The sequence below is a fragment of the Triticum aestivum genome, chromosome 1A (assembly GCF_018294505.1).
Source record: "Triticum aestivum cultivar Chinese Spring chromosome 1A, IWGSC CS RefSeq v2.1, whole genome shotgun sequence".
NCBI classification, from domain to species: Eukaryota; Viridiplantae; Streptophyta; class Magnoliopsida; order Poales; family Poaceae; genus Triticum; species Triticum aestivum.
This window is the reverse complement of record NC_057794.1, coordinates 572649634-572677506: the sequence shown is the minus strand read 5'-3', so window position 1 is coordinate 572677506 and position 27873 is coordinate 572649634. Positions and strand designations below refer to the sequence as shown.

The window sequence follows — 27873 nt, the reverse complement described above, 5'->3', positions numbered from 1 at the left end:
GCAATCTGGTTTTTATTGGCCTACTCTCTTCAAGGATGCCCGTAAGTTTGTCTTATCTTGTGATGAATGTCAAAGAATTGGTAATATTAGTAGACGTCAAGAAATGCCTATGAATTATTCACTTGTTATTGAACCATTTGATGTTTGGGGCTTTAACTATATGGGACATTTTCCTTTCTCTAATGGTTATACACATATTTTAGTTGTTGTTGATCACGTTACTAAGTGGGTAGAAGCTATTCCAACTAGTAGTGTTGATCATAACACTTCTATTAAAATGCTTAAAGAAGTTATTTTTCCAAGATTTGGAGTCCCCAGATATTTAATGACTGATGGTGGTTCACATTTTATTCATGGTACTTTCCGTAAAATGCTTGCTAAATATGATGTTAATCCTAGAATTGCATCTCCTTATCACCCTTAGTCTAGTGGTCAAGTAGAATTGAGTAATAGAGAACTCAAATTAATTTTGCAAAAGACTGTTAATAGGTCTAGAAAGAATTGGTCCAAGAAACTTGATGATGCATTATGGGCCTATAGAACTGCATATAAAAATCCTATGGGTATGTCTCCGTATAAAATGGTCTATGGAAAAGCATGTCACTTACCTCTCGAACTAGAACACAAGGCTTATTAGGATATTAAAGAACTTAATTATGATTTTAAACTTGTCGGTGAGAAGAGGTTATTTGATATTAGCTCACTTGATGAATGGAGAACCCAAGCCTACGAAAATGCCAAGTTGTTTAAAGAAAGAGTTAAAAGATGGCATGACAAAAGGATACAAAAGCGTGAGTTTAATGTAGGTGATTATGTATTGCTATACAACTCTCATTTAAAATCTTTTGTAGGAAAACTTCTCTCTAAATGGGAAGGTCCTTATGTTATCGAGGAGGTCTACCGTTCCGGTGCCATAAAAATCAACAACTTCGAAGGCACAAATCCGAAGGTGGTGAACGGTCAAAGAATCAAACATTATATCTCAGGTAATCCCATAAATGTTGAAACCAATGTTATTGAAACCGTAACCCTGGAGGAATACATAAGGGACACTTTCCGGAATGTTTCAGACTCCGAAAAGGGTATGTGCTACGGTAAGTAAACCGACTCCAAAACAGTTTTTAAGGCAATATTTCTCCGTTTTGGAATATTTAGAAAAATAGAAAAATAAGCAGCACTCCGGGAACGACACGAGGGCTCCACAAGGGTGGAGGGAGCGCCCTACCCTACTGGGCGTGCCCCCTACCTCGTGGGCACCTCGTGTGCTCTCTGGACTCCGTTTTCGTACATGACACGTATTTTGGTCGGCAAAAATTCATTATATAATCTCCCGGAGGTTTTGACTCCCGTATCACGCAAAAATCTCCTGTCTTTCTTTCGAGATGTTTTCTGTCAGGGTTGTCAAGGCCAGGCACTATGTCGTCTCCCTCCTCCTCCAACCATGAGGGCAACGATGCTTGGCTAATGAAGATAGAGCTGAAGAGAGAAGAACCTATGGAGATCAACAAGTATGAAGGGGTCAAGAAGGCCATGGAGGACCAAGTTCCAGCAACAGAAGACACCCTTCAACTGGATCACAATCTTCTTACCCCCAACAGAAATCAAAGCTTTCAAGATGATTGAGTTGGCTCGTGTACAAAATAAGTATCTCACATGTGAAAATATTTTGTTGAAGGAGCATATCATCGCACTCAAGGGCATTATCCGCAAGTTAGAAGACCTCCTACGCTCGATGTGCGACTATCCATCATCAACAACTCCACCTTATTCACCAACAAAGGAGACATAATCACCTATGTATGGGCACTCCACTTGGCAACTGCCAAGCTTGGGGGAGTGCCCCGATATCATATCACCATCACTTTATCTTTACCGTTTTTCTTAGTTCGATCCTTTTGGTAATATCTTTATCTAGTAGAATAAAAGTTCTTAGTATGATCTAGTTGTGAGTTTTGCTTTATTATCTTTCTATGTAATCGAGTCCGTGAGCTATATAATAAAGATTAGTGTTGAGTCAAGGGCTTGATTATTTTGCCATGATCCTAAGTGAATAAAAGAAAAGAGGAAGAAATAAAAAGAAACAAAGAGATCATGTGAGTCTTATGAAGAGTAATGAGCTCACATAGAAAGAGTATTATGAATAAAAGTTGTTGAGGGTTGACAAACACAGTTTTGGTCATCGTTGCAATTAATAGGAAGTAATAAAGAGAGAGAGAGAGATCTTCGCATATAAATATACTATCTTGGACATCTTTTATGATTGTGAGCACTCATTAAAATATGACATGCTAAAGAGTTGACATTGTACAAGAAAGAAAACATAATGGGTTATGTTTTCTTACATTTGAGATGAATTATATTGTCTTGGATCTTCCAACATGATGAGCTTGCCTTTTCCCCTCATGCTAGCCAAATTCATTGCACCAAGTAGAGATACTACTTGTGCTTCCAAACACCCTCAAACCAGTCTTGCCATAAGAGTCCACCATATCTACCTATGGATTGAGTAAGATCCATCAAGTAAGTTGTCATCGGTGCAAGCAATAAAAACTGCTCGTTAAATATGTATGATTGATTGGTGTGGAGGAAATAAGCTTTCTACGATCTTGTGATATGGAAGTAATAAAAGCAACAGACTGCATAATAAAGGTCCATATCACAAGTGGCAATATAAAGTGATGTTCTTTCGCATTAAGATTTTGTGCATCCAACCATAAAAGCGCATGACAACCTCTGCTTCCCTTTGCGAAGGGCCTATCTTTTACTTTTATCTCCTACAGTGCATAAGAGTCATGGTGATTTTCACCCTTCCTTTTTACACTTTATCCTTTGGCAAGCACAATATGTTGGAAAGATCCTGGAATATATGGCTAATTGGATGTGAGTTTTCATGAACTATTACTGTTGACATTACTCTTGAGGTAAAACGTTGGGAGGCAAAACTATAAGCCCTTATCTTTCTCTGTGTCCGATTAAAACTCCATACCCATAAGTATTGCGTGAGTGTCAGCAATTGTGAAAGATTATATGATAGTTGAGTATGTGGACTTGCTGAAAAGCTCTTATATATTGACTCTTTCCTTTGTTGTGATAAATTGCAATTGCCTCAATGACTGAGATTGTAGTTTGTTAGTTTTCAACGAAGTTTACGATTCATACTTGATATTGTGATTGAATTATTACTCTAGCATTAGAGATCATATGACAAGAATTATATAAGTTGATGTTCTAAGAATGATCATGATGCCCCATGTCCGTATTTTTTTTATCGACACCTCTATCTCTAAACATGTGGACATATTTTTCGATTTCGGCTTTTCGCTTGAGGACAAGGGAGGTCTAAGCTTGGGGGAGTTGATACGTCCATTTTGCATCATGCTTTTATATCGATATTTATTGCATTATGGGCTGTTATTACACATTCTGTCACAATACTTATGCCTATTCTCTCTTATTTTACAAGGTTTACATAAAGAGGGAGAATGCCGGCAGTTGGGATTCTGGGCTGGAAAAGGAGCAAATATTATAGACCTATTCTGCACAACTCCAAAAGTCCTGAAACTTCATGGAAGATGTTTTCCAAATATATAAAAAATATTGAGAGCAAGAACTTCACCAGGGGGGCCACACCCTGCCCACGAGGGTGGGGGGGCGCCCTACCCCCCAGGGTGTGCCCCCCTACCTCGTGGGCCCCCTGGTGGCCCTCCGGTGACCATCTTCTGCTAAATGAAGTCTTTCGATGGGAAAAAAATCATAAGCCATCTTCTCGGACGAAACTCCGCCGCCACGAGGCGGAACCTTGGCGGAACCAATTTAGGGCTCTACCGGAGCTGTTCTGCCGGGGAAACTTCCCTCCCGGAGGAGGAAATCATCGCCATCATCATCACCAACGCTCCTCTCATCGGGAGAGGGCAATCTCCATCAACATCTTCATCAGCACCATCTCATCTCAAAACCCTAGTTCATCTCTTGTATCCAATTCTTGTCTCCAAGTCCGGGATTGGTGCTAGTAGGTTGCTAGTAGTGTTAATTACTCCTTGTAGTTGATGCTAGTTGGTTTAATTGGTGGAAGATCATATGTTCAGATCCTATATGCATATTAATACCCCTCTGATTATGAACATGTTTATGCTTTGTGAGTAGTTACTTTTGTTCCTGAGGACATGGGAGAAGTCTTGCTATTAGTAGTCATGTGAATTTGGTATTCGTTCGATATTTTGATGAGATGTATGTTGTCTCTCTTCTAGTGGTGTTATGTGAGCGTCGACTACATGTCACTTCTCCATTATTTGGGCCTAGAGGAAGGCATTGGGAAGTAATAAGTAGATGATGGGTTGCTAGAGTGGCAGAAGCTTAAACCCTAGTTTATGCATTGCTTCGTAAGGGGCTGATTTGGATCCATATGTTTCATGCTATGGTTAGGTTTACCTTAATACTTTTGTTGTATTTGCGGATGCTTGCAATAGAGGTTAATCATAAGTGGGATGCTTGTCCAAGTAAGGGCAGTACCCAAGCACTAGTCCACCCACATACCAAATCATCAAAGTACCAAACTCGAATCATATGAACGTGATGAAAACTAGCTTGACAATATCCCCGTGTGTCCTCAGGAGCACTTTACATCTTATAAGAGTTTGTCCAGGATTGTCCTTTGCTACAAAAAGGATTGGGTCACCGTGCTACAACTTATTTTTGTTACTTGTTGCTCATTACAAATTATCTTATCACAAAACTATCTGTTACCACTTATTTCAGTACTTGCAAAGCATACCTTGCTGGAAACCGCTTATCATTTCCTTCTGCTTCTCATTGGATTCGACACTCTTACTTATCGAAAGGACTACAATATATCCCCTATACTTGTGGGTCATCAGGGTGTTTGAGGAAATGACACGGGTACTACATTTTTTACTACGCGGGAGTCAAACGCGGGAGTGAAATGCCGGGCTATTGAAAATTTTGATGATAGTGCATCGCACACGGTTCGGAGATAACAGCCGTGTGTTATGAAACAGAAACACCCTCAAGGCGGGCAAATATTTTCTAGGGATGCTGGCGGGATTGGGAACAAGAAACATCGCACACGGTCCGGAGATAACAACCGTGTGTTATGAAATAGAAAAACCCTTGAGGCGGGTAGATATTTTCTAGGGATGCAGGCGGGATTGGTCAAGAAACATCGCACGCGGTGCGGAGATAACAACCATGTGTTATGAAACAGAAAAACCCTCAAAGCGGGCAGATATTTTTGAGAGGGGGAGCCTCGTGGAGCCCGATGTACTATGCGGATGTGTGCATGACAGATGCACCGGCATGGCACACAGTTAGTTTGAGTGAACCGTGTCTGTTGCGTCATTCGACTTGTCTAATGTTCATAAATTTGGCAAAAAATGACGCGGAAGAGGGTTAGAACACGAACACGCTTGCATGTGGACCAAATTTATGTATCAAAAGGGTGGTTTGATTTTCAAATACCAAATGCAACTTTGATGTGGCACCTCTCTCGCAAAGCGCACAGTATTGTTTGCCCCCACCCGCCCCTCGTGGTGGCACGAAGGGAATCCTAAGCTATGAATGCATGCCCCCTCCCCCCAACCGAGGTTCACCTAACAAACTGCGAAGTAGCTACCAGCCCCCCTCCTCTCTCGTGTCGGCACGAAGAAAATTCTAAGCTATGAATGCATGCCCCCCAACTGAGGTTCATTCACCTAGTAAAGTGCGAAGTAGCTAGCAGCCCCCCTCCCTCGTGTCGCAAAAAAGGAATCCTAAGCTATGAATGCATGCCCCCCAACCGAAGTTCACCCTAGCTATAGGATCAAAACTATGTCTAGTGGCATGATTAGACTACTTGACCAAATAAAAATCTAGCCTTTTCCCAATTTTAAGTCTTGGCAGATTTTAACAACTTTAGAACAAGTCAAGCAATCAACCTACACATGCAAGTCTAAGAGTATAGCAGCGGAATGTAAAACACTTGCATATGAAGCTAAAGGGAGGAGTTTGGAGGGAGGAAACACAATGTAGACACGGAGATTTTTTTCGCATGGTTCCCAGAAAGAGCTCGCCGCACGTCCGCTCTTTCCCCTCCGCGGTCTGGTCGAACCAAGCGTGAATCAAAAGATCCGAGTGAGGGGCAAGGGGCGAAGGAGAGAGGGGAGGGAGGGAGGGAGGGGAGGGCGACGGGAGGGGGGCGCACCTGGTGATCAGGAGGGAAGCGACAGCGGCGAAGGCGTCCCCTTGCCCCGCAGCGGCGGCGGCGTCGCCTTGGACCGGCAGCGGCGGCAGCGTCCTTGCGAGTTGCGAGACCCTGAAGGCTAGCCGTTGGGACGAGGCCCCAAAATTCCAATCCTCGGCTTATAAAGGGGCCCTTAGATGGGCCGCCCTGTGTTCCCTTTTTGTGTTGCCTCATAGTAAATCCTGGCCCGATTTGATTCTCCAGAAAGAAAGAAAAGAAGTCCTGCTCCCCTTGCAGCTTCACCCGCCCTCCCAGACTTCTTTCAGTTCTGTTCTGTTGTCTCGACTTGTCGTCCTTCTCCGAAAGTAATTCCTGCACCAGCACCATTATTCATTAGACATAGACAAGGGCAAAACAAATCATTTTTTATGCAATTAGATTGGATTCTAGAAATCTCAACCAAGAGCATCTAACATGAATGAGTTCTTGCCATCCAGGACTAAATAGCATTACCTCTCAGCACAGTAATCATCCAGAACCAATTTTTATGCAGTGTTCTTGCCAACCAAGAGCATCTAACATGAATGAGTTCTTGCCAACCAATTTTTATGCAGTGTTCTTGCCAACCAAGAAATTTCTGCTAACTTTGCCCCCTTTTCATAAATGTAAGGATCTCCCTGTGGATGGGGGTGGTAAACTGAACTTGGTCCCTCTATTTCACCACAATTTATCAAAAAACAGATGTACAATGATAATGATCGCAGAACTAGAAATCCACCAAAAAGCAATAGTAAAGAGGAGGAGCTAAAACACATCGAACAGGAAGGGGCGACGGAAGAACGGGCGAGTGGGCGGGCGACCGGGGCCACGGCCGCGGCTGCGCCGTCCCTAGCCGCCATTGATGGTCGGCGAGTCGGAGGCCGGTTCTGGGCTCTTGCGGATCCGGATGAGGAGGATGCGGACGACAACGGGGATGGAATCCCGGCGAGTTTTCCACCGTCTCCGACTCTGTCAGATCTCATATGTGAGTTTTTCAATTCAGGGTACGATGAAGATGAAGTGGCAACAATGATCGATAGTGTTCTACCACCTGATTATCCGGCAAGAATTGGATTGCACGCGAGAGAGAAGAAAGAAATGATCCGTCGCGTAGTTCACCGGAGAACGGCGGCGACGACAGTCAGACCATGGAAAGGTCCTCTCCTGAAGGTAAGTCTTCCAAATCTTACTCTTTTCGATTTGATTAGGCCGGAATCGTGGATCACAGTTAAGAGAAGGAAGAATGCGCGCCGGCATATCGCGTCTAGGGCGCCGGCGCCGGCTGTGGCATCATCGGCGGCGGCTCAGGCGATCGGGGTCTCCGCTAAGCGGGCGCTGCGTTTGAATTGCCTTTTGGGCCGCGAGCTGGGAGCGTGTGCAGTTGGGCCGGCTCTGGGTGAGTTGGGCCAGAGCATAGACCTGCCGGGGTTAGCTGGGTATGTGGCCCAGGCTAACCCGACCGCTATTCCTCCAGGCTGCGCCGCCCCATGCACTCGTTCAATCACTTTTCCTCTGTGTTCGTTGACATCTGCTCGGTCTAGGGTTCCAAGGCGCGGCAAGCCAGGGTTCCGAGTGTGTGGGCCTGGTAGAGCTCGGTGCATCCCCGCCTTCCCGGCTATGGCTGGCCGCGGGTCAGCCGCGCAGCCAGGCAAAAACGCTGCCGCGGGTGGTGCTGGCCGCGGTGGGGCGGCTACGCTGCCGGGAACCGGCCGCGCCACTCCAACGCTGCCAGCGGCTGGGGCTGGACGTGGGGGCGTGGTGCAGGCTGTGCCGCGGCCGCTGACACTGGCCGGTGCAAACCCCACTGCCGTGGCTTGGGGTGGTGGAGCGAACGGCTTGAGACCGTCGACTCCGGTTGCTGCTACCGGCTCGGGTCGGGGCGGGGCAGGCCTTGGTTCTTGGCCGCCGCTTCAGGGCCCGAGGATTGCTGGATGGTTAGCTCCGCTCGGCCTGCGACCTACGCTGACGGCGGGGTGTCGCTGGCGGTCAGCGTGGTGGACCTCGGCCTCCCGCGCCGGCTAATGCTACGGTGGGGAGAGGCGTTGCTCCGGCGAGGCCACTGATACCTGCGGCTGGGGGCGTGGTGCTGCTCCGCCGCAGCCTCGTGCCGCGCCACCGCCGCACTACGTCACGAGGCCGATGCAAAAACGACCGGGCCCAATGCAGACGAGGCAGAACATGGTTGCTGGAGAGTCCAATGAACCGCCCCATGGACAGTGGGGGCACGATGGATATGATGCTTATGGGGATGGCCAGAACCGTGGATTGTCGTCTACGGGAGGTGGACGTGGTTATGCCTGGCAGAGTGATGGTTCTGCTGAGAGACCATTTCTTGGAACCTCCGGGTGGTTTTGTCGAGGGAGCTTCTGGCCCGAACTATCGGCAGAGAGGTGGCTACCATGGTCATCGTGGTGGTCGTGGTCGGTACCGCAGACAGCCTCCGCCATCGGTCGTTGTTGACCAACAGACTACCGATGTGGCGGCTGATCCCGTTCAGTTGACCGAACTGCCTAGCCAGGCGATGGAGGTAGTGATGGCTTTGGCCAACATGGAGGTTCTTGCTACTGGTGTTTCTGCTGAGGCAGGTGACAAGTCAGAGTCTGAGAGAGCGTCCAAGTGGGCGCGTAAGAAGGAGAAGATGCTTTCCTATTGATGTGGCGAGAAGGGTCATTTCATTGCTGAGTGTGTGGTGGAGCTGTGCGATTCGTGTGGTAAGCCAGCACATGCCACGGGGGATTGCCCTCTTCTGCGTGATCAGGTTCCAGCTCTTACGATGTATGGAGTATATTGTGCTGAGCTGATGTTCTTTGAGTCCCCAACTGCGAGAGAATTCTGGTAGAAACGCAGAGCTTGACGACTGGAATTGTGAAAGCTACCCAGGGAGTGGTTTTTGAGGCTCAGATTGTGCAGAGACTTCAGGAACTGGCTCCAGGTGATTTTCAGTGGGAGCTTGTCCATATTGAGGACAGTGTGTTTAGGGTTGATTTCCCAACGGTGGATGATTTGCAGAGGTTGCTGAGCTTTGGGTTGTGCAAGGTCCCTGGTACTAAATGCATTTTGGAATTTCACGAGTAGAAGAAGGTGGAACCTAAGGGAAAGCCGCTCACTCAGGTGTGGCTGCGGTTTTCTGGGGCTCCCTCTGAGCCTTTGATAGATGCTCGAGTTGTGGCTAGTCTGGGTATTATGGTCGGAAAAACTGAGAAAGTGGATATGGCATTCACCCGCGCCCATGGGATGGCCCGACTCCTAGTGAGTGTTCTGGACATTGAGTTCATCCCGGATGTGGTCAACTGGACTTATAGGGGAGAGGTGTTTCCTCTTGAGATTGAGTTTGAGGATGCAGAGTTGTTTGCCGAGGCGGTTAATGGGACTGATGTGGATATGCATGAAGGTGACGAAACGCGGGTGCTAGTGAGGACCCGACTGATGAGGCTGGACGAGAGAGGTCCAACGGACCGGGACCTGTTGCTCAGTTGCCCGAGGATGGGCGCGGGGTGGAGCCGGCCCCAGCTCCGTCGGTGCCGATGAGTACTTTGTGGTTTGGGTCCTTTGAGCCAGTGTCTGCCCCTCCCAGACTTTGGAGCGACCGGGTGGAATCTGATGATGTCTTTGAGTGCACGCTTCCGGTGTTGGAGTTTGATGTTGTTGATAGTCCTGTGGTGGGAGGCTTGATGGAGACGCACTCGGCGACGACCTTGGTGGGGGGTGGGGAGATGGAGCCTCAGGTGGTTTCGCTTTCCCCTGCTCCCCCAGTGGTCTCGGGCTGGGAGACATCGTCTGCTTCGGAGGTTGAGCCTGGGAGGGGAGTTCGGGGTAGGTGGCCTCGACCTCTTCTCCTCCTATCCTGGCGCCAGAGACGCCGGTGACGCCGATGATAGCCGGCAGTGGGGGAGGTCGTCTGGGTCAGGTGGACCCGGTTCCTTCTCCTACGGTGGCGGCTAGAGCGGTCGCTTCTCTAGTGGTGCTGGGTGGGGGCCTGGGGCAGGTGGCCTTGACCCCTCCTCCTCCTTCGGCAGTCAGGACAACGATGCCCTCAAGCCAGAGGGTTGGGGCGGGGGGAGTGTTCGGGCAGGCGGCGCCCGCGCTTCCCTCCCCTGGCTTCCCGTCCGTGGGGCTTGGGAGCTCTCCGCCACCTCCTTCGGTAACTCGGGAGGAGGTCATTGCCTTTGGTGGGATCCCCGACCCGGTCTCTGCGGGGCGACGGATGAGTTCTCGTCTCCAGGACCACCCGGAGGTTGATGACATGCAGCAGAGGTGCGCTATGAAGGCGGCCAAGCTTCGTGACATTGAGGTCATCACTGGTATGTCAGTCAACATGTCTAATTCTATATTGCATTTTTCTAAAGATGAAATTATTAATAATGCCAACCAGTTAGGAGTTTCGCTAGGGAGTACTAATAGTGAAATTTCTAACTCGGTTAATGATCTTCTAGATTTGGAAGGGGAACGCGCTTTAGAAACAATTCGAAACCTAGCAGCAGTAAAACCTATGAATGATGCAGAGATTGATGCGTTAGGGGTAAGAGTGCTCGATAATTTTTGTGCGAATCTTGCACCATCCACTCTTGAATCTAAGGAAGAGGATGTAGTTCTAGAGGATGCAGTAGCAAGACCAACTGACCCCGGTTATGAGGACCGGATGGAGGACCATAGTAAACCCAAGCGCAAGTGAAAGCGGAAGGTTTATCCTGCTTCCGCGGTTCGTAGGAGTGCTAGGATTCGAACGGCCAAAAAAAATTCATGATGACATATGAAAGAAATCTTTTGGAATAGCAGAGGTCTGAAGGACTTGGCTAAAAGAAGGTTTCTTGCTGAGGCGTCTCTTGAGCATCGATTAGATTTCATTGCTCTCTCTGAAACTGGTAGGGATAATTTTGCGCCCCAGTTTCTCAACACTTTATCGGGTGGTGTCGATTTTGATTGGCATTGCCTTCCTCGGCGAGGAAGATCGGGTGGGATCTTGCTTGGAGTGAGATGCGATTCGCTGGAAGTCCGAAGTGTAGTGATGGGTGACTTCGCGGTTAAATTTCGGGTCAGGCCCAAAGCTGATGGGTTTAACTGGGCTCTGGTGGCGGTGTATGGTGCCGCACAACCCGAGCTTAAATCGGAGTTTTTGGCGGACCTGGTTCGAATTTGCGGATCCGAGCAGCTCCCAATTTTGGTTGGGGTGACTTCAACATCATAAGGAGGAGAGATGAAAAGAATAATGATAATTTTGACGGCAGATGGTCGTTTATGTTCAATACCATTACTGAAAGCTTGGATCTTAAAGAGATAGAGCTCTCTGGTAGAAAGTTTACCTAGGCTAATGCTTTGCCAAACCCGACGTATGAGAAGCTGGATCGAGTTCTCCCGAGTGTCGAGTGGGAACAGAAGTTTCCTCTCGTAACGGTCCAGGCTCTCTCGCGCGGAATCTCGGATCACACACCTTTATTTGTGGACTCAGGTGAGCCAAACCACGTGGAAAACAAAAACACCTTTTCTTTCGAACTTGCATGGTTTGAACAAGAAGGTTTCTTGGGTCTGGTTGCCAGGGAATGGGCTAAAGATGCAGGAGGTACGACCTCTGTCCAGCGTTGGCAGAACAAGATTAGGCATTTGAGAAGTTTCCTACGGGGATGGGCTAAACACCTTAGTGGGGTTTATAAAGTTGAAAAGGAAAGGCTCCTTTCTCTGATTCAGTCCCTAGATATAAAAGCCGAATCCACGATTTTGCAATCTGCAGAGCTCCAGATTAAGCTAGATGCGGAGATGAGGTTGAAAGAACTTCTCCGCGAAGAAGAATTGAAGTGGGCGTTGCGGGCTAAGGTTCGTAGAGTGATCCAGGGGGACGCTAACACTCAATTCTTTCACTTGATTGCTAATGGTAAGCATAGAAAGGAGAGAATCTTTCAGCTTGAGCAAGATGAAGGAACGATTGTAGGGCAGGACAACCTGAAAATTTACATCACCGAGTATTACAAGCAGTTATTTGGACCTCTGAAGGATAGTTGTGTATCCCTCGATGATCCAGGATTGAGGATGTGCCTCAACTAACTACTCATGATAATGATATTCTGGTTGCCCCTTTCTCGGAGAAGGAGGTGTTTGATGCTATAGTGCAAATGAAAAACAATAAGGCTCCTGGGCCGGATGGATTCCCGGCGGAGTTTTACAAAATATGTTGGCACATTATTAAGGGGGATTTACTTCCAATGTTTCACGTTCTTTTCTCTATGCAGCTTCAGTTATTTCACTTAAATTTTGGAACAATAACATTGCTCCCTAAGAAAACGGATGCTGTGAGAATGGAGCAGTTTAGGCCGATCTGCCTTCTCAATGTTAGTTTCAAATTTTCACCAAGGTTGGGACTAATCGGCTCACATAGATTGCGCATTCTGTGGTGCAGCATTCCCAAACTGCTTTCATGCCAGACAGAAACATCCTAGAAGGGGTGGTGGTCCTGCATGAAATGCTCCATGAAATTCACTCGAAAAAATTGGATGGAGTCATCTTTAAGGTGGATTTCGAGAAAGCGTACGATAAAGTAAAATAGCCATCCCTATAGCAGGCGTTGCGTATGAAAGGCTTTGATGAAATCTGGCGACGCCAGGTGGAATCATATACGCAAAAAGGGAGTGTTGGAATCAAAGTGAATGACAAGATCGGTCATTATTTCCAGAGACAAAAGGGCCTGCGACAAGGGGATCCGATGTCCCCTATTTTGTTCAACATTGTAGTGGATATGTTGGCAATTCTGATAGGAAGGGTGAAGGAGGCTGGTCAAGTGGGTGGCCTGGTACCTCATCTCGTTGATGGCGGTGTGTCCATCCTCCAGTACGCTGATGATACAATCATCTTTATGGAGCATGACTTGGCAAAAGCGAGAAATATGAAGCTGGTGTTATGCTTATTTGAATAATTGACCGAGTTAAAAATTAACTTTCACAAAAGCGAGTTGTTCTACTTTGGTAGAGCCAATGATGTACAAGAGGCTTATAGGCAATTGTTTGGGTGTAATTTGAGGGCTTTGCCTTTCACCTACTTAGGAATACCAATCCACCATCGTAAGCTGACAAACAGAGAGTGGAAGTGCATCGAGGATCGATTTGAAAAGAAGCTGAGTTGCTGGAAGGGCAAGCTTATGTCATACGGAGGCCAGTTGATTCTGATAAATTCGGTTCTCACCAGTATGCCTATGTTTCTTTTGTCTTTCTTCGAAGTCCCAGTTGGAGTTAGGAAAAGACTGGACTTCTATAGATCGCGTTTCTTTTGGCAAGGTGATGAGCTAAAAAGAAAATACCGGTTAGCCAAATAGGATATCATCTGTAGACCGAAAGACCAATGGGGTCTTGGTATTGAGAATCTTGAAGTTAAGAACAGATATCTTCTCAGCAAGTGGTTGTGGAAGTTATCAAGTGGGACTGACACCACTTGGGCGCAAATCCTCCGTAGCAAGTACCTTCAAACCAAAACTTTGTCTCAGGTGACAGTAAGACCGACTGATTCATCCTTTTGGAAAGGGCTTATGAAAGTAAAGCTTTCCTTGTTTAAGAGGACAAAGTATATTTTTGGTGATGGTGCCAGTACGCGATTCTGGGAGGATACTTGGCTCAGAGAGGCACCCTTAGTCATCCAATACCCGTCTTTGTATCGTATAGTTCAAAGACGTGAGATTTTTGTTGCAACGATATTACAATCGATCCCCCTTAATATTCAGTTCAGAAGGGCATTAGTGGGTAATCGTTGGGAAGAATGGCTACATCTAGTAAGAAGACTGATGGACATTCAACTTTCCCAACAACCCGATGAATTACACTGGCAGCTTACTAGGTCTGGAGTTTTTACTGTTCAATCAATGTATGTTGATGTTATACATTCAAGCTCGATCCCTAGTTCCAAACATGTTTGGGCTCTCAAAGTCCCTTTGAAAATCAAAGTGTTTATGTGGTTTCTCCATAAACAAGTTATTTTAACCAAGGACAACTTGACAAAGCGTAATTGGACAGGACCTACTAGGTGTAGTTTCTGTGATCGGGATGAAATGATCAAGCACCTTTTTCTTTATTGCCCGCTAGCTAAAGTTTTATGGAGGACGATCCATATTGCTTTTAATATTACTCCACCGAGTTCAGTCAACAAGTTATTTGGAACGTGGCTTAACGGGGTAGAGCCCGAGTTAGCGAGACATATTCGTGTAGGAGTCTGTGCATTGATGTGGGCGCTCTGGAATTGCAGAAATGATTTGGTTTTTAACAGGACAACACACATTCATTTTTGCAGGTTATTTTCAGAGCCACGGCGTTGATCCGTTCGTGGTCGCTACTCACTCCGACGGAGGCCAGAGAGCGTTTGGTTACTGGATCTATCCGCTGGGAGATGGTTGCTCGGGATATCTTCAACCGGTTTGGATGGCGATCATGTAATAGGATAGGCAATTAGTTTACCTATCTCTTTTTTGCCGGCCGGGTGTGACATCCTTTATTTGGCTAGTTTGTGTTTCTAGCCCATTTTGGCTCTGTGTGAGCTTTGTTCACTTTTTAGTTGGAGACTTTGAGACCTTGTTGGAACTTTTTTTGGGTTTAATAAGATAGCCGTATGCATCGTTCTGATGCAGAGGCCGGGGAGTCCCTCCTTTTCGAAAAAAAGCAATAGTAAAGATATCCGTACCTTCTCTTTGCCATCAATAGCGGCAACCCTGAAAAAGGTGCCAGTTAGCACCCACTTTGAACAAAGAATAGCGGCAGAGTAGCAGTAAGTTTTGTATCTTCTTGTCAGAATTTCCCTTTGCAAGCATTTGTGAATGCTTTTGGGTCAAGCACACCCATTCCTTTGATGTCTACAATTGCTGATCGGCCAGTTGTAAGTTCGAGCAAGCCCTGCAAAGCATTCAGTGCAACAGATCAAATGTAAGATTAATCCTGAGACTTAAAAAAAAGGATTAATCCTGAGAAGTAGCAGTAACAAGCACCGTTACATAATGATTGTAAGTATAAACTTAAATGGCACTAACACTATCCAAATCATGACATCTATAGAACAATGCCACTATCATGGTAAGCTATGTGACAACTTTGGTATTGATAGCTCAATTGTATAGGCCGAAATGACAATGTAGTTTAGAAGATAACATGGCACACGTAGCACCGAATAATATTTAATGCCACATGTGCCAATCGTCATTTCAGACCATATAAATCCCAGCTGACAGATAATATACATGATGGTCTTCTTTTTCAGTATGTGCATATATGGTGTTAGTATGGAGTATTATGCTGCTACCCCAATTCAGGTATCTAAGCACATGTTTTCATAGTTAGCAAAAGTTCACTATTGAACACCATGTATACACACCTGTTAAATTTGGGAAAAGACAAAATACAGGATTAATGACTAGGCGGCGCTCTCTCGCTATGCTGGAGATAACATTCTAAGCTCCCAACTGAAAGTAGCACAAGTCGTATCACATGACACCCAATAAAACAAGCGCCCAATACCTCACATCCAACCAATCCCATTCTGCGCAGCTCCCAGGGCTGAAATAAAATGCTAGTTAAATAAGAAAATAGAGATCGTCTTAGCGACTAGATTACCATGGGACACAACTGTGGCAGGTAAATTCTGGTTAAATAAGAAAATAGAGATGGTCTTAGCGACTAGGTTACCATGGGCCGCAAGAGTGGAAGGTACCTACTTTATGCCACATCAATACGAGCATACATGTCATCATTCACAGATGACACATAAATAACACAGGAGAAATGGTCATCAATGAGGTTACTTACATATATCAGCTCCTTACGAGCATCTTGTAGCTCATCGTTTCTCTTCTGATCCTTGACAACACTCTAGCTGTGTGACTCCATTTCTTGCAGCTCCTCACGAAGTTGGTCTATCTTCTTTGACCTGGCATATGCTTCATTACTTCCAGTTTGCACTGCAACTGTTTTTTGAATTCAGGCTTCTGCTTTTGACATTCAATTGTTGTTCTAACTTGAGAATCTTATCTAGAGCAGACTGTTTCTTCCTCTGCTTTTTAACACATAAGACACATAAATTAGCTTCCTCAAATACAAAACTCAAATGAAACAGCAATCAAGAGAGACAAACCTTGTGTTTTTCCACAAGCTGCCGCGCAGTTTCCTCGGCACTCTGTTGCTCCAACGCTACCATCTTAAGATGTTTTGTTTTAATTTGTGTTCTGTGTTGACACCACAACAGCATAAAGTAAGCTATATGCATAGTACTAAGGGGCAAGATACCTACTCTTGTTCAAGTTCACACACCTTTTTCTTTCAGAGTTACTTTGAGCATCTAGCTCACCAAGCTTCTTGGATCTTTAGTCCAGTTCCTGCATTTTGGAGGGAGAGAGAGAGAGAGAGAGAGAGAGAGAGAGAGAGAGAGAGAGAGAGAGAGAGAGAGAGAGAGGGGTTAAACAGCTGAAAGCTCTAACTATGCTAAGAGGAAACAAATGCACATATGCTAGCAGTTAGAACATAGCGGACCATATAAGTAGTGCAGCTCAAGAGATCAACACAAACTTTCATTGTAAGAGTGGAGCCGCTGCTCCTTTTGCTCCATCATCTTGCCAATTGATGCACTTGTATCCTTGTACTTGCATCCAGGTGCTTCAATGTTTTTTGTCTTTAACCTCAGTTTCAGTGGCCAAATTGGATACAAACTTGTCAACTTTATATCTTCCTTCATGCTGAAGATCACCGACAGTTTTCAGATCAACATTTTTCTGCAAATAGACCCTTATCACCTCATAAGAGCTTAGATCATCAGCTCTTGCGACCATCCAAACATCTGTGAGTCCCGATACTTCTTTGCATTCCAGTCCTGTTTGACATCATTCTTCCTGAAAGTGATCTTCAAAGGTAATTGCATTTTAAAACCAACCCAGTCCTTTGGAAACTCCACAATGGCATTCTACGTTCTACTGTTTCACAAAGGAAAAACCTTCTGCGGGAGAAAGTCTGACGGTTGCTCCTTCAATCAATTCCACTCTGGCCAACCTGGTGCCCATTCTTCCATTCAGTAGGCATGTTGACCAGGACATCCATCCAGGGCCGCACGAACTGATCATCTCAGTTTTCAAGAGGTTTAGGCTTCAGTTCCATTAGCTGTGACATGAGAAGCACATACTGTAATTCATAGTTATCATCCAAAAACCAGCATTTCCATGAGTACCCATAGTCATCTGGATGAACAATGGCACATCTAATTTCAACACCTAGGGCTCATCATGCTACTATAACGAAGAGAATAGCCAATTAACACAACATCATGAACCAAATGAACACATCATACATGCATCTGTACTAATTTGTACTCCCTTTGTTATCATCCTGCCTCGCCGTGCGGGACAATAATATGTCCATGGGAGAAATCCAGATGCACTAATTTGTACTCCAGAAACGATCTGACAGCATCTCCACCCTATAATTAATTCATAGTTACCATCCAGAAAAACAAGATTCCCATGAGTGTCCTCAGTCATTTGCATGAACAATTGCACTATTAAGTACTTACTTCGACACCTCAAGTCTCAAGACAAGCATGCTAGAAGAACCAAGATAAGAGCCAGTTAATGCGCAACATCATTTTTTCGAAAAGGGGGGTCTCCCCGGCCTCTGCATCAGAACGATGCATACGGCCATCTTATTAACCAAAAAAAGGTAGAAGTGCCAACAAGGTTCCACAGTCTCCAGCTAAACAAAAAGGAAAAAGAGAAATGCAGCTCACACAGAGCTACAGACGGATAGATATACAAACTAGCCCAAAAAAGATGCCACAACCGGCTGGCTAACAATAGATAGGGAAACTAATTGCCTATCCTATTACATGACCGCCATCCAAACCGGTTGAAGATATCCCGAGCGACCATCTCCCAACGGATAGATCCAGTAACCAAATGCTCCCTGGGCTCCATCGGAGTGAGTAGCGACCACGAACGGATCAGTGCCGTAGCTCGGAAAATAACCTGCAAAAAATGAATCCGTGATGTTCTATTAAAAACCAAATCATTTCTGCAATTCCAGATAGTCCATAACAAAGCGCAAACTCCAACCCGAATATGTCTTGCGAGAACAGGCTCAACCCCATTAAGCCATGTCCCAAATAAAGCATTGACAGAAGTCGGTGGAGTAAGATTAAAAGCAATATGGATCGTCCGCCAAAGAACTCTAGCCAACGGGCAATCAAAGAATAAATGCTTAATCGTCTCATCCCGATCACAGAAAGTACACCTAGTAGGTCCTGTCCAATTGCGTTTAATCAAGTTGTCCTTTGTTAAAATAACTTGTTTATGGACAAACCACATAAACACTTTTATTTTTAAAGGCACCTTGACAGCCCAAACAAACTTGGAAGTTGGAATAGCAGTCGAATTAATAACATCAATATACATTGATTTAACTGTAAATACTCCAGAACTAGTCAACTTCCAACGCAATATATCGGGTTGGTGAGAAAGTTGAACCTCCATCAGTCTCCTAACTAGATGAAGCCATTCTTCCCAACGATTGCCCGCTAGCGACCGTCGAAACTGAATATTAAGGGGGATAGATTGGAATACCGTTGCCACGAACACCTCACGTCGTTGAGCAATCCGATATAAAGATGGATATTGAATGGCTAAAGGTGATTCACCAAGCCAAGTATCCTCCCAGAAACGGGTACTTGTACCGTTTCCAATAACAAATCTCGTCCTATTGAACATAGATTGTTTGACTTTCATTAGTCCTTTCCAGAAAGGCGAGTCAGTCGGCCTGACTGCGACCTGGGACAATGTTTTAGTTTGGAGGTACTTGTTGCGGAGGATCTGCGCCCACATGGCCTCAGTCCCGGAGGACAGCTTCCACAACCACTTACTAAGAAGACATCTGTTCTTGACTTCAAGATTTTCAATACCAAGACCCCCTTGGTCTTTCGGTCTACAGATGATGTCCCATTTAGCAAGCCGGTATTTTCTTTTAAGTTCATCACCCTGCCAAAAGAAGCGCGACCTATAGAAGTTAAGTCGTTTCCTAACACCAACTGGGACCTCAAAGAAAGATAAGAGAAACATAGGCATACTCGTGAGCACCGAATTAATCAATATCAACCGGCCTCCGTATGACATGAGCTTACCCTTCCAACAACTCAGTTTTTTCTCAAATCGATCCTCGATGCACTTCCATTCTCTGTTTGTTAGCCTACGATGGTGAATCGGAATACCAAGGTATGAGAGGGGTAAACTCCCCAACTCGCACCCAAACAACTGCCTATAAGACTCCTGGTCGTCTTTGGCTCTACCAAAGCAGAACAATTCGCTCTTATGGAAGTTAATCTTTAACCCGGTCAATTGTTCAAACAGACATAACACAAGCTTCATATTTCTCGCCTTGGCCAAATCATGCTCCATAAAGATGATTGTATTATCGGCGTACTGAAGGATGGAAACACCTCCCTCCACAAGATGAGGAACCAACCCACCCACTTGACCATTTTCCTTAGCCCGGCCTATCAAAATTGCTAACATATCCACCACAATGTTAAACAGGATAGGGGGCATCGGATCTCCTTGTCTTAGGCCTTTATGTGTCTGGAAATGACCTATGTCGTCATTCACTTTAATTCCCACACTCCCTTTTTGCGTAAATGATTCGACCTGTCGGCGCCAGGCTTCATCAAAACCTTTCATACGCAATGCCTGTTGGAGGAATGGCCACTTAACCTTATCGTACGCTTTTTCGAAATCCACCTTAAAAATTACTCCATCTAATTTTTTGGAATGGATTTCATGGAGCGTTTCATGAAGGACAACCACCCCTTCATGCACGCGGCTAGCTGTGACCATGGCTCGCATATAACCTGAGGCCTCTACATCTCACAAAGAGCCTCTAAACCGTGACGGAGGAAGTACTAGCATTTTCTTTCAAAAAAATAGAGTATTACCAATTTTTGAATAGTGCATCCGAGGAGGAGGAGGAGATTTATTTATTTATTTATTGAATCCGAAGAGGGGAAATTTATATGTATACAATGTGTATGATGCTTTTGTTATGGAGAATGGTATCTGGCAAACGTTTGCTGTGGATGGGATCTCAGCGAACGCACCCAGATCAAACGGTGGAAGTTTTCACAAAAGACTACCTGCAAGTTAAACAAACTGCAATGGAGGTTTTGAAAAATGCCACGGTCAGCCATATAAAATACCACCCCTAGCCGTTCGGAAATGCCATCCCTGGCGACCTTTCACTAGCTATTGTGGTCCTTCGTTATTGGAGGTCACCTGCATTTCTTCTAGTTTAGTCGTTTCTTTCCATTTTCATGTGTGTTTGATTTCTTCTTTTTTAGTCAATTTGTGTATCTATGGGTGATTGGGTGTGTGTAAATAGATGCACGGGTGCTATGCAATATGTGTGTAGAATGTCAAAATTAGTATCTGCTTATTCTTGCATCTTGTAAATATGTGCAATTTTTTGTGCAACCTAATTTATTCTATCTTAGAAAACTTCTGGAAGAAGAAGACTGGTCGTATAGTGGTGAAGAGCGATTTAACTGAACCGCAAAAGAAAACTCATACGTGTGTTTAATAGGTTGGCCAATTTGTATGCACTTAATTGTTCTTCAAATTGTTCATAGCATAGGTGGGCCCATTTGTATGCACTTAATTGTTCTTAGAATTGTTCATAGCCAATATTTTCGACAGTCGGGTGAAGATCGAGACACACCACGCCATTAACCACACGTTTTTTTACAAAGACACACAAAGAGCATCTTAGATCTAATTAATATCGAGAAAAACAAGAGGTGGTGCAACGGATAGACAACTGGACGTAGAAGGGCATGTAAAAGATAAAGTCAATTGAAAAGCATACTAGTCTTCTTCTTCCTCCAATTGTACACCCCTCGTCAGAAATTGAAAATTACATTGAACCAACAGTAGAGACAATGACACCTGCAAACACCCTCTTCATACCAAGTTTTGAAGCCCGCGGTAGTCACTCGTCCCTTGAGACAAGATCTATAAATTGCTGAAGCAACATTGATTGGAGCATCACCCCACGCAGAACCGGCTTGCAATCCATCACCATCAGTCTAGATGGTTGGAGAAGTCAGGGGAAGCCGCAGAAATAACATGGAAGAAGATGTTGAAGTCACCACACCAATAGCCAGACAATAGCTCTCCTTGAAAGGCACATGAATTAAGGAATCAATACATCTTTTTTTAAGGGGTACCAACAGATCCGGGGATACAAATTCTCAGAGGCGCTCTGCCGGCGGCGGATCGGACATCATCGAGGTAGGGAGAGACCGAAAAGACCTTATTCAACACGCCATCGGCCACCGCCTGATCAATATAATGAGATAAACAAAAACCTAAGAAAAAATAAAAAAAGACAGATGGGTCCCCACTCGTCTTGTGCCGGACGGGGAAGAGGAGTGGGGCCGGGGCCGTGGCGGCGGCTAGGGTTGAGAGGAAAAGTGATGATTAACCACCCAAGTTAATAAAACGATCACCACCAGCGAGCAAGACTGGTTAGCTATTTTAAAACCAACAATCAACAACAATAAAACGATCGCCCTACAAGAAACTTAACAAAACGATCAACTCTTAATCGAAAACCAAAGTGGACCACAGCTGGCACCCCTCCTCCTGCAACAAGCGCGCATTAAGATAATGTGCGGCTGCGGGAGTTAATACGCACGTGCGAACCCAAACCAAACCATATTACAGGGCGAAGAGAGGAAGAAGCGGGCATTATCAGTTGCGAAGGAAAGCGGTGCACGCTAATCAGCGCGTGACACGTCATTGCCATGGCCGCTTCGGGAGCTCCCGCCGGCGCCTTTCCGAGTTAGGCGTGCCGAAGTGCCCCCCTCACGTGGCCGCCCGCCCAGGCCCCGACTATATATGCGAAACGCCGCCGTGTTTACGCTGGCGACCGCGTTACGCCGCAGGTCCGGTACGCGCGCGCCGGAGGGGAGGAGGAGGACCATGCAGTGCGCGGAGCCGGCGGTGAGGAAGGGGCCCTGGACCATGGAGGAGGACCTCGTCCTCGCCAACTACGTCGCCGCCAACGGCGAGGGCGCGTGGAACAGCCTCGCCCGCGCTGCCGGTGAGTATCTCCCAGCCGTGCATGGCGGTGCAAGTAGTACGTGTGTGTGAGAGCAAATTATGTAGCAGTACATGTCATGTATGCAGGGCTGAACCGGACGGGGAAGAGCTGCCGGCTGCGGTGGCTCAACTACCTGCGCCCCGACGTGCGGCGCGGCAACATCACGCCGGAGGAGCACCTGCTCATCGTGGAGCTGCAGGCCAGGTGGGGCAACCGGTGGTCCAAGATCGCCAGGCACCTCCCCGGCCGGACCGACAACGAGATCAAGAACTTCTGGAGGACCAAGATACAGAAGAAGCGCAGCGGCGGCGCCACCGCCAGCGACAGCACCGGGTGCCAGCTTCCGAGCTCGACGGCGGTGACTGAGTCCCAGAGCAGCAGCAGCAACTCCGTGGGCCGGCCGGGCGCCATGCCGCACTACGACGTCGTCACGGCGGCGACGCAGCCAGGCGGCTGGGGTGATCACCAGCTTGGCTACGCCGTGCAAGGAGGTGGGGGTGCCGCGTGTGCCGGAGACATGGACGGTGGCGTGCCGCCGGAGTTTTTGCAGGCGGCGGCGGTGGCGGGTGACAACTTCTGGGGCCTCGAGGAGTTCTGGCCCACGGTGCCGTCGCTCCACGGCGACTACTGAATGCGACGGATGCTCTTGCGCCTTGTGCCGCGTGTATAGATAGATATCCATATCGGTGTGTGAGTGAGTTGGATTCGTTTGCTAGAACAAAGCGTGCCGGCTTCACTAAAATTTCAACTGAATTCTTACGGCGACTAATTTATATTGTGCATGAGTAATTAACTTAGCCGTTTCACTGAAATTTCACTTGAGTTCGTCTCAAGCCAGAGCTAAATTAATTTTGCTGGGCAAATCTGAAAAATGCTGGCTGTCTTTGGGATGAGTTCAGACCTACTGTAGATCAAGTGTTGAAGGTCGAAAACACAATTCTTGCATGCACATTAGAGACGTGAACGCTGCTTTGAGATTCACACTCCTTATCTATGCATTTTTTTTTGCGAGTTCCTTATCTACACGTCAACGTATTTTTCCTGCATAGCTCAGTATTCGATCTAGTTTGTACACTTCGTAATTAATTTGTGGTTGGAGCTACAATTTAGTAAACGAACAGTTTCAATTTTTGCAAAGTTGCAAATTTGTACGAAAATGTTAGAAAGATTTTACAAATATTTGATTTCAATTTTGTATGAAGTACTCCTACATATTTTATTCAGTTTGAAATGCATTCCACTTAATTTTAGTACTGATTCAGAAATTTTGAAATGCACTTACCGAAACCTAGTCTTGTCGGTAATACTCCAATCACTTCTTCAGAATTTCAAATAATTTACAGATTTGAAGGAAAGAAAAGAAAATCAAAAGATTCCAAGTCGTTCAAAAAATAAAAAACATTTTTAATGCACAAGATTAACTTAATTTGATTGAATTATATGGAAGTGATTAAAAATTTGTGAAGACTTTGTGAGATGTTTATGAAATATGACTAAAATAAGCGTCATTACTTATGAATATCTTCTATAACTTTTCTAAAAGAACGAAATAATTCACACATTTGTATGAAAATTTACAATTTTCATAGAATTGAAATGGAAATTTAAAATTATTTTTTATTTCACAAAAAAATCATTTTTATTCATATTTGGAAAATAGAGTAGGTGTGATTGTTTGAAAGAAGTTCTCCAATATAGTTCAGAAATATTCACTAAAAATTTAATTTTTCCCTTAATATTTATACCAATATAATAGATTTCCATATAAGCAGAAAAACTATTCCAAATATTGAAACTTGCATTTAGATTTTTGAAAAATAACTGAAATCCATTTGCAAAACTTATGCCTTCCAGTTTTTGGATTTGGTGAAAAAGGTATATTGTTTTTGTGCATGAATCTCGGAACTTTAGTTTTGAAGCTCACAACCTTGCTCAGAGCATCTCCAACAGCCGCGCTATACATCGCGTGCGGGGAAAAAGCATGGTTTAGCGGAGCGGTTTGGCGCGTTCCAGCGGGCACGGGAGATTCCGGCGCGCGGGGAAAAAATCACGTGCACGCGGAAAAGCGCCCAGGCACGTGGCGTCCGGCGTGCTCTTAAAAGCGCGCGCGCCCGAGCCCGCCAACCGCCACTCCAGCGCCTTCTTCTTCCCCGCCGCCCCCATATTCCTCGCCTCCAGCGCCCCCCGCTACCACCACGCCCTTCTCCCGATGCCGCCGCGCCTTCTCCCCCACCGCCGTAATGCCCCCGCGCGCCCGGAGCAGCTCCGGCTATCGCGGCGTACGCGCCCACCCCTCCAGCATGTTTTACGCGGAGATCCGCTCCAGTGACGTGCGTCTCGGTCTCGGGACGATTGAGACTGCCCACGAGGCTGCCCGCGCGTACGACGCGGGGAGTAACGCGTCGGAAGGCCACGAGCGCAGATGAACTTCTCCACCGCCCGAATGTGTGAGCAGGTGCAGGAGCTCGTGCCTCCGCCGCGGCTAGTCACCGAGGAGGAATGCCGCGTTCAGCGTAGGCGGGAGCGCCACCTCCTCATCGCCGAGGCGGACGAGTACGCCATGGGGGAGTGCCGCCGGCGCTTCCCGGAGGATGTCGCCCGAGAGAACGACTTCTGGGCGGAGAGGAGGGCGAAGCGAGCCGCGGATCAGGCGGACAAGCGTGAGCGGAAGGCACTGGCGTTAGCGCAGTGCGACCTAGGACCGGTGTTGACCGTTGACGACAATGATCCTCGGTGGAATGACGCGTTTCTGTCGTCGGACTACACCACTGAGGAGGACGACAACGAGGAGCAGTTTTTACTATGTTTGCATTGTAGTATCCTTTTTATCTATTTTTATTATTTGTATCGTATGGACTAGTTTGTATGTTTGTTAGAGTTGTGTCGAATATTGTGTACAAGGTATGTTACAGTTGGAGTAGGAGTTGTATTGTGTTTACATAGGATGTGGAGTCGTGTCCAAATCGGACACTCGTATCCTAAGCCTCTCATATATAGCGGTGGTAGACACACGGTGTAACCTATGCCAACATAATAGCACCGGAACGCAGGGGAAGCCGGCGGCATGTGCCGGTGTCCAGGGCGACCGGGTGCGGTATTGTGACGGTATCACGGGGAGGAGCGCCCATAGTCAAGCCCCGGGGATGTAGCCATATCGGTGAACCTCATTAACAAATCCCGGTGTCGTGCTCGTGTGATTGCTTGGTCCTCGGATGATCAATGGTATGCCTCGGATTTAATTCTAACAGTGTTGGGCTTGATGAACTATGCTATTAGTATCATATGAATTTTATCTATATGTTGAATTTTTATCTATATGCTATTCGTATGTGTTGCATGGGTAATTAAACTCATGAGAAATTTCACTTGGGTTCGTCTCAAGCTAGAGCTAAATTAATTTTGCTGGGCAAATCTAAGAAATGCTGTCTGTCTTTGGGATGAATTCAGACCTACTGTAGATCAAGTGTTGAAGGTCGAATACTCAATTCTTGCAAGCACATTAGAGCCGTCAATGCTGCTTTGAGATTCACACTCCTTATCTATATATCTCTTTTTTTCTTTGCTAATTCCTTATCTATACGTCAATGTATTTTTCCTGCATTGCTCTGTATTCGATCTATGTTGTACACTTCGTAATTAATTTTTCATTGGAGCTACAATTTAGTAAATGCACAAGTTTCAATTTTTGCAAAGTTGCAAATTTGTACAAAAATGTTAGAAAAGATTTTACAAATGTTTGATTTCAATTTTTTATGAAGTACTACTACATATTTTATTCAGTTTGATATGCATTCTACTTAATATTAGTACCGATTTAGAAATTTTGCAACGTGCTTACAGAAACCTAGTCCTGTCAGTAATACTCCAAATCACTTCTTAAAAATTTCAAATAATTAACACATTTGAAGGAAAGAAAAGAAAATCAAACCACTAAAAAAAGAAAATCAAAAGATTCCAAGTTGTTCAAAAATATAGAAAACAATTTTAATGCACATGCATAACTTAATTTGATCGTACTAACTCCCTTCCTAAATACTCCCTCCGTTCCAAAATAGATGACTCAACTTCGTATAAAGATAGTACAAAGTTGAGTCATCTATTTTGGAACGGATGGAGTATAAGTCTTTTTAGAGATTCCACTATGGACTACATACGGAGTAAAATGAGTGAATGATCTATACTCTAAAACATGTCTATATATATGTATGTAGTCCATAGTGGAATCTCTATAAAGACTTATATTTAGGAACGGAGGGAGTAATATAATGGAAGTCGTTAAAATTTTCTGAAATCTTTGTGAGATGTTTATGAAATATGACTAAAATAAGCATGATTATTTATGAATATGTTTTGTAAAAAAATTAAAAAATAAATAATCCACAAATTTGTATGAAATTTTACAATTTTCATTGAATTAAAATGGAATTTTCAAAATATTTTTTATTTCAAAAAAACAATTTTATTCATATTTGGAAAAATGGAGTAAGTGTCATTGTTTGAAAGAAGTTCTCCAATATAGTTCAGAAATATTCACTAAAAAATTAAGTATTCCCTTAATATTTATACCAATGTAATAAATTCCCATATAAGTACAAGAACTATTCCAAATATTGAAACTTCCATTCGGATTTTTGAAAAATAACTGAAATCCATTTACAAAACGTGTCTTCCAATTTTTGGATTTCATGAAAAAATAGTATATTGTTTTTGTGCATGACTCTTGGAACTTCAATTTTGAAGCTGACAGCCTTGCTAAGGGCATATACGATGGTTGAAAAGACAGTATTATCTTAAGTGCGCATGTAATTTTGAAATAACAAAAAAAAACATGTCTACGATGGATTCTTAGCCTTATTTTTGATAACTAACTATTCATAAAAACATGGTGAGACATATTGTGCTAAGAGATCATCTCTTAAATGAAAAGACAAATCTTTTCTTATATTTTCTCTCTTCTCCATCTCAGCATTTATTCTACGTGGCACTCCTTCTTTTTAGGGTTCTACGTGGCACTCCTTTTTTTTAGACTTCTATGTGTCACTTCTAAGATAATGCCATTGTACATGCCCTATTCGTTTTCCGATCGCATAAAAAGTCATGAGATCAAAAAAGAAATGTGAGAATGTAGTTAGGTCGCTACTTCTTTAGATATGAGTCGCCATTTTAGGCTGGGTATGTCCTATGTTCCCCTTTATGTACATGCAAACATTGTGTGTTTTCCTGATGAAAGTAAATATTGTGGTTGATCAATATACTTGGAAAACAGCAATCCTACCGGGATGTCGTTCAGTGCATTGGTCAGTCAGGGCGTATCGCATTGTTACCGGTTGAGCTCGCGGAATTATTTTGCAATTCCTGCACCTGACCTGTGCATTGGTCACTCAGTCACAGAGTATATCGAACTCCAAGTGGCTTGCATTTTACATCGACCAGGCCATGTCTAGAACATCCAGTACATATCGTAATGCATTCTCTCCCGAGAAAATTACATACCATATCTAATCAAAATTCTGAAACGAAGCATCGGAATTCATCAGAATTCAGGTACGCGTCGTACTGGAGATACAAAAAACA

General features: G+C 45.0%; 1 protein-coding gene across 1 annotated transcript; it reads left to right on the top strand.

The window, feature by feature from the left end:
• Window positions 1-21996: 21996 nt before the first annotated feature.
• On the top strand, window positions 21997-23057 carry LOC123181809 (MYB-like transcription factor EOBI). The gene is made up of 2 exons (XM_044594191.1): window positions 21997-22299; window positions 22386-23057. Exons 1-2 carry the CDS (start codon window positions 22095-22097, stop codon window positions 22928-22930), a joined length of 750 nt encoding a protein of 249 aa, XP_044450126.1. The 5' UTR covers window positions 21997-22094; the 3' UTR covers window positions 22931-23057.
• The last annotated feature ends 4816 nt before the right edge of the window (window positions 23058-27873 follow it).